Source organism: Kryptolebias marmoratus, linkage group LG20 (assembly GCF_001649575.2).
Source record: "Kryptolebias marmoratus isolate JLee-2015 linkage group LG20, ASM164957v2, whole genome shotgun sequence".
NCBI lineage: Eukaryota > Metazoa > Chordata > Actinopteri > Cyprinodontiformes > Rivulidae > Kryptolebias > Kryptolebias marmoratus.
The window spans coordinates 16,770,874-16,777,356 of NC_051449.1; the positions used below are offsets into that span (position 1 = coordinate 16,770,874).

Here is a 6,483-nt window from a genome sequence, read left to right on the forward strand (position 1 = left end):
CAGGAGGACAAATAACACCTTTTCTGTTCAAATTGCCAACCCGCCACAGTGGCGTGTGTGTTGATCAAATTCACCCGCCACTTCAAATATTTACCCGCATTTGGCCGGTGGCAAGTGCTAATTTCCACCCCTGAATATAATACATTTGTTTGTTGTGTTTGTGTTTTCCCGAAGTGACCCTGAACGCAGCACGAGCCTCGGCGCCGCTCGGTGCTCTCGCGCTCTCTCTCCTCCTCGCATCCTTTTGTGCCTCCCGTCCAATCAGCGCTCAGACTCTGCTCTCCGGCTGCTGATTGGACGCGGAGGAGGAAGATGCGACGTCCAGGGAGAGCAGACTGAGGACTTTTCAAACCGCGCTGATGAAGGTTTAGCATTTTAATCGACAGCTTGACGTTTTGAGTCGCTGCTGCGTGTTTTGGGTGATTTTTATCCGTTTCGGTTTCTCCCACGGGACCATGAAGGTGTCGGCGGTGCCCCTCTCGTCTTATCTCTGAGCTTTTTTGTCTTGTTTGTTTTTGTTGCATCGCCTGTCGGCTCCATGGCGCTGCTTTTCAGTCACATCAGACAGACTGCAGCCTCGGCTTGGTGCACTGTCAAATCTGTAACTAAAGGTAAGAACTAAAATAAGATAGTGCTAGTGTTTTCTTTAGGAATTTAACTTGTGGTCTTTGTTTTCCTTTGTGAGGGCCTAGGCTAGGTCTGGCTGATCTGTCAGGTTACTTCAGTCTGTAAAACACTGATTTAATCTTTATGTGCTCCACCTTAAAACAATTCTTTACATGCTAGTGCAACCTGCTTTTATTGTTTTTTAATCCAAATGAGAAAAATGCAGAGGTAAGTGCACCGCAGTCCATGCCTACATTTAGTAGTCAGTCATTTGAGGGCAGATCAATTCTCCTGTTATTATTATTTTCCATCACTTCCTGTAGTGCCCGCTGTGATGCCCGCTGCCGGCGTTTGAATCTCTCCCGTCTAGGTGCTGCTGTGTGAACGATGCCCAAAGGATGTCTGATGCTGAGGCCACGTACGCGGACTTCATCGCCTCGGGCCGGACGGGCCGCAGGAACGCCATGCACGACATCCTGCAGAGTCCCACCGACCCCGAGGGACGCGAGCTGTCCCTCACCCTGTCCCTGTCCCAGCTGCACATCAACACCGGAGGGGGCGGTGAGACGCTGCGTCGCCCACGCCGCACACCGCCATCAAGCGGGGACTTGCGAGCCTTTGCAGCATTGTATAAACCTGACACCATATTTAGTCTTTTCTCACTGTTTGGCTGCTCAATAAAGTAGAAAAATAATGATAACGAGGAAAATACTCCCGTCAGAATCATCTTTAAGGTGCAAACTAGAACCCAAAGAGAACTCTGTCAGTCATAATATTAATAATTTAATGCAAAACACACAGATGGGACACAGAAACCAGCAGAACGAGACAACACCTGTAAAACATTACAACCAAACAGACCTTTTTGTGTTCTTTAGACACTCAGCGAGCATTACTCTTCAAACCTACCTCAGTGTTTGCATTGAATACATTGCTGACTATGTTTCATACAACATGCACTGCTTGAAAACTTTACCACCTTCTGCTGTAGCTTCAGACAGGATTTCAGTGGAAACACATACACATATAGACCTAGACTACAACCCATGACTCTATGGATTGTCTTGGCCTCCCTGCAGGTGAAAATATTAATTACAGGCTCCACAAAAAATCACCTATTTGTTGCTGAAGTTAGCACTTAACAGCTATGCCGGATTAAATATCTACAGAACTGTAAACGTCCTTGTTTACTTTTGTTTTGTCCAACAATGAATAACGTTATGAGCGACTGAAGCAAAGAAGGAGCCCTTGTTGGGGCAGATTAGGTCGTTTTCACGGAGACAAATAATCTGTTCAGCCGCTCGGTTTGGAGGACTCCCCGATCCTCGAGTTTTTCCGATAAAGAAATCTATTCTTGGCTTCGAAGAAACTATTGATTGGAGATCTCCTGCTTCACCTTAATGCAGTGGAGACTACCAGTAGGTTTATATATATATAACGGCCTGAGCGCTGTTTGGTTTATTTAAGGGACAGCCGCAAAGCCAGTGTCTGTTACACAGGATTCCACAAAAACTATGACTAAGATGTTTCCCATTCGTGTTAGGATGTTGTGAACTGCAACATGAAGTGGGGGCTTATATTAGGTGAAAAGGTCAAATGCACGATTAATAACCTGTACAGAGCACTCTGTCCTGAGTCAGCCATTTTCTTGTGTTCAAGAATTTTATTGGAAATTTCTTTTTCCACTATATCAGGGGTGTCAAACTCCAAGGCCTCGAGGGCCACTGTCCTGGATGTTTTAGGTTTTTCTGCTCCAACACACCTGATTCAAATGGTTTAATCACCTCCTCACCAAATCATCAAGTTCTCCAGGAGCGCGGCAACAAGTCGTCCATTTAAACCAGGTGTTTTAAAGCAAGGACACATCTAAAACATGCAGGAGAGCGGCCCTCAAGGAACGGACTTTGACACCCGTGCACTAACAACCTGTCGCATGGGGGGGAAAGATTAGTGGTACAGATGCTGCATGTTACATCAGTCAAAACAGACCATCACGCATTGAAACCTGAGCAAAGGTCTTTAGCACAATAATTCCCCGGACGTCTCAGTTGGAAAGGGGTTTTTGCCTGTTCTCCGGGACTTGAGATCATTTTATTTTCATTTAAACAAAGTGTTGTATATGGTGTGTAAAAGCTACAGCACAGTATGAGTGAATAAGAAACATTTTGAGGTTAAAATGGTGCCGTATCATGCTGTCACTCACCTCAGATTGAGGCCAGTGTTTCACCGTATTCTGCAACTGTTAAGTTAGCAAGTTTCACTCAAATCGTGTTGGAAATCCTAGTCCTCTATTTGGTCAAAACCGAGTAAGTGAGGGCTGTTTTTCCATTTGAAATATCACCAGGGTAAAAGGTGTAGAACTGAGGAAAAGACAACCACGCTGCCCGTTCCACTAAGTCCTGTTGTCTGTCTCTCCAGGAATTGTGGGACTGAATGGTCTCCTTTCATATATAAAAAAAATCCAGTGTATATTTTAAAGGAAATATTAGAGGAAGTGCTGAAATTCCTCTTGTTGGCATTAAGACATTTCCACCAGGTAATGTCATGGTCTGCAGCCTAAATATAACTTTCCCTGCTGCATGGAAGGGTACAGAGGTATTTATTATACTGTAAATAACTGAAACTAATGATTTCCAGGCATGTAGAAAAGGTTTATCCTTGTGTCTAAAAGGTGATGTAGTAGTGTCTTATAAGAAATTTACTACTGTCCTCCTTTTTTTTTTTTCTGCAGACGGAGAGGACGCTGAGGACAGCCGGGGGTCCTACTCCTCGGCCCAGCGGGACGCGGAGCCGAGGAACAGCTGAGCGCCCTCGGGCTCCGGTCAGCATTCGGAGAGCGGCGGGCGGGGTTACAGGCGCCGCCGTGAGGGATTGGTTCGCCCCGGGCGGGCCGGCAGCGGGAGGGTAGGACCGTCGGCGCAGCCGAGGTGCCTCTTAACGCGGAGCAACGACTCCCCGAGTTCACTGTGGAGGCGCGGCGCTCCGCGGGGGCTCTGACTGAGAACACAGAGCGACGAGCTCGTGGTTCCTCTTAAGCTGATTTTTTTTTACTTTCGGGTCTTTGTTGAAACACAGAAGGCGACAGAGTGGAGCAGAGGAGAATACAGACAGGGACTCCAGTAGCTCCAGCCCTTTGGAAGGAGCCGAGACGTGCCGATGTGATGATATGACTCACAGGATTAGTGTGATTGGAGAGGTAGTGATGCTGCTTCAGACTGTGTTACCAGTTAATGGCTTGTGCTTCCTTTGAACTGACTACACTGGAGAGATCCGGACTCCACTGTAATGGATCAAAAACACTGAGCTGCATATATGCTGAACTGTTCTGTTTTTCTATCATCGTAACCTTACAGGAGTTTGGAAACACGTTTGTCAGAGAGTTCGACGGGAAACACTCTCTATTGTGTAGCTAAACCTGGCTTTGTTTAGTTTCCTTTTAAGGACTTTAAAGATGAAATCAAGCCGCCCCGTGCCCAAAAGCAACAAAAGGTCGAGTCCCTCTGTACCTCTGATTTGTCCTTTGCTCATATTTGTAACCAGTGTTGAGCTAGTTCAAACCTTAGCTCATGATTAAAACTTGAACACGTTCAGGTTCAGAGTTCACCACTTTTGAAAAAGTAGTTACATTTTTGGTAAATTCACATTAAAGTCATTCATTCAGGTCTGTTAGCTTAGCAACATATCTCATAAACCACTGGGCAGATTTTAGCGACACTCAGAAAGGAATCACTGGACGCCTTCACCTTCAGCCGCTTCACTTTTGGGGTCGAAGCTGAGAGGAATTCCAAAACTCATCCAGCGATAAGGCGCAACGTCAAAGTTTTTCCGTTTAACGCAGCCGTTCGCTGCTGAATAGAATGCCGTTTCCTGTTGCCGTTTTTAAGCCGCGCTGCGTTCAGGTTCGTCAGACAAATAAAAGCAGCCCCTTAGGTTTAAATTTTTGGATAAAATGTCAACACCCCTTATGAACACATGCTTTGAACCGTCTCCTACTGGACAGGTCTCTGTTAGGGGGGAGAAAAATCAATTAAAACGATCAGTTTTTTATTTTTGTATGAGAATAATTTGAATGAGAATTTGGAATCCTCTGCAGGTTCATGTAAGGTAGCAGTTTGTCAGTCACACCCTGCTTTATTTTGATTTTATCGTAATTGGGAACTCTATTAAAGTTTAAAAAGATAAACAACTTCTTTGTGAAGTAGTGTTTACAGCCAGAAGCAGTTCAGAGATGGTAGGGTTATTTTCTCATAGTTTTTTTTTCTTTTTTAATACAGTTTGACTTCTTTTTGCCAATAATAAGAGTCACCTTATGCTGGGTTTAAAACAAAATGCAATGTCAGGTCCATTTTATTTATTGCAGTCTTTCTTGAAGCTCCAGATAAATAAATGCGTTTATGTGTAATCTATGTGAGGGGTACGTTTGACTTTTTCCTTCCTTTAAAACCCTCGGTTTCATTCTTTCCCTCTTGTTTTCACTCCTCACTCTGACTCCGGAGAAAAACTGGGTAAAACAAAGGGAGAGGTTGCACATACAAAACTGCACAAGTGTAAAAAAAAAATAAATAAATAAGGACATTTTGGAAGTCCAGAGCACTTCCTTGTACTTGAAATTGCACGCGGTATAATAAAGATAGAACCGTCTTGTGATTATTTTTGACCTTTGGTATACAGCTTTGATTTTCTGTGTCGTGATTCCGTTTACTGTCCGACCTGATTTCTCATTGGGATGTTGCCGTGGCACTTTGATTAGTTTATGGTCCATCTTGGTGCATTTCTCCTGACTTTGTTTGTGTCCACTTGTTTCCTGGTAAAAAAAAAAAAAAAAAAAGCAAAAAGGGCTGTTTTCTTGCTGTTTTATTGCTTTACGGGACCGACGAGGACTTATAATCAGCTACAGATAAAGACATAAAACCTCAGCTGGTTAGGTTCTGGCTGCAGCTCCGTGTTTAGCACCGGAGGGATGTTGATCACTTCTTCTAAGTCTCTGCGGTGAAATCCACAATGGTTGACTATCCCTGAATGTAAATATGCAATATTCAGTAGAACTTCCAGTAAATATAGGACTTTTCTATTTGTGTCAAGGTTTTTGTTTTATTGACACTACATTCCTGATCAGTTTTTGTAATATTTCATCCATATTGTTCATTTTTGACAAAGCAGTCCGTTTGTTTCCACCCTCCTGGGAACTCAGTTACGCTGGTGGCGATGTGCGGAACAAATGTAGCCCTTGTTTTGGTATTCAATCAGGGGTTCGAGTTGGAAGCTGACATGTGACAAACCCAGCTGATCCATCCTTCTGCATGTACAGCAGTTGCATGATTCTGCTGAATGTATAGCTCTTTGTCTGGCACTCCCATTTTCTACCCCCGGTGTCGAATAAATGAAATAAAAAAACAAATAAAGAGTGTAAAAGAGGAAGTCTCCCGTGTGGTTGCGCGTATGGAGCCTGGCCAGCAGGAAGCACTGCAGCAGAATTTATGATAATGAAATCCAGAAACAATCGTTCAAGGTATTCAAATGTGCTTTGGTTTTAAATACGTTTAAGTATAATTTTGCATATGTTTTTAAAACTGCCATAAACCACCTCATTGTCTGTAAACTGTCAGAACTTCTCAAATGGAGCGTTAAAGGTGAAATGGAATAAAATATCAAAATAAAAAGTTTTCATGTTTTTCCTTTAGTTGAACACTATTATAAACACTCCAGTGGTCCTTTTCTCTGATGTTAAAAGGTTAATGACTTGTTTTTAGAGTATTTGTGTCAAAAACCCAAAATGGGGTGATTGTGTGGGTGGTGTTATCTCCTTGGGTGATGATGTAGAAGCTGTGGCAGACCGCTGTAGGACCCTGAGGAGGTTACTGTCGCAGGGTTGTTTTT

General features: G+C 43.7%; 1 protein-coding gene across 1 annotated transcript; it reads left to right on the plus strand.

Annotated features, from left to right (window-relative positions):
* The first annotated feature begins 288 nt into the window (after positions 1–288).
* LOC108238580 (cAMP-dependent protein kinase inhibitor alpha) lies at positions 289–5,434 on the plus strand. Its single transcript, XM_017420775.3, has 3 exons — positions 289–611; positions 977–1,167; positions 3,338–5,434. The coding sequence occupies exons 2-3, from the start codon at positions 1,005–1,007 to the stop codon at positions 3,409–3,411; spliced, it is 237 nt and encodes a 78-aa protein (XP_017276264.1). The 5' UTR covers positions 289–611; positions 977–1,004; the 3' UTR covers positions 3,412–5,434.
* Positions 5,435–6,483: the final 1,049 nt, after the last annotated feature.

Coding starts and splice junctions, on each gene's coding strand:
- LOC108238580 (XM_017420775.3), top strand. CDS start 1,005: ATGTCTGATGCTGAGGCCACGTACGCGGACTTCATCGCCTCGGGCCGG. Junction 1,168..3,337: donor CATCAACACCGGAGGGGGCG/GTGAGACGCTGC, acceptor TTTTTTCTGCAG/ACGGAGAGGACGCTGAGGAC.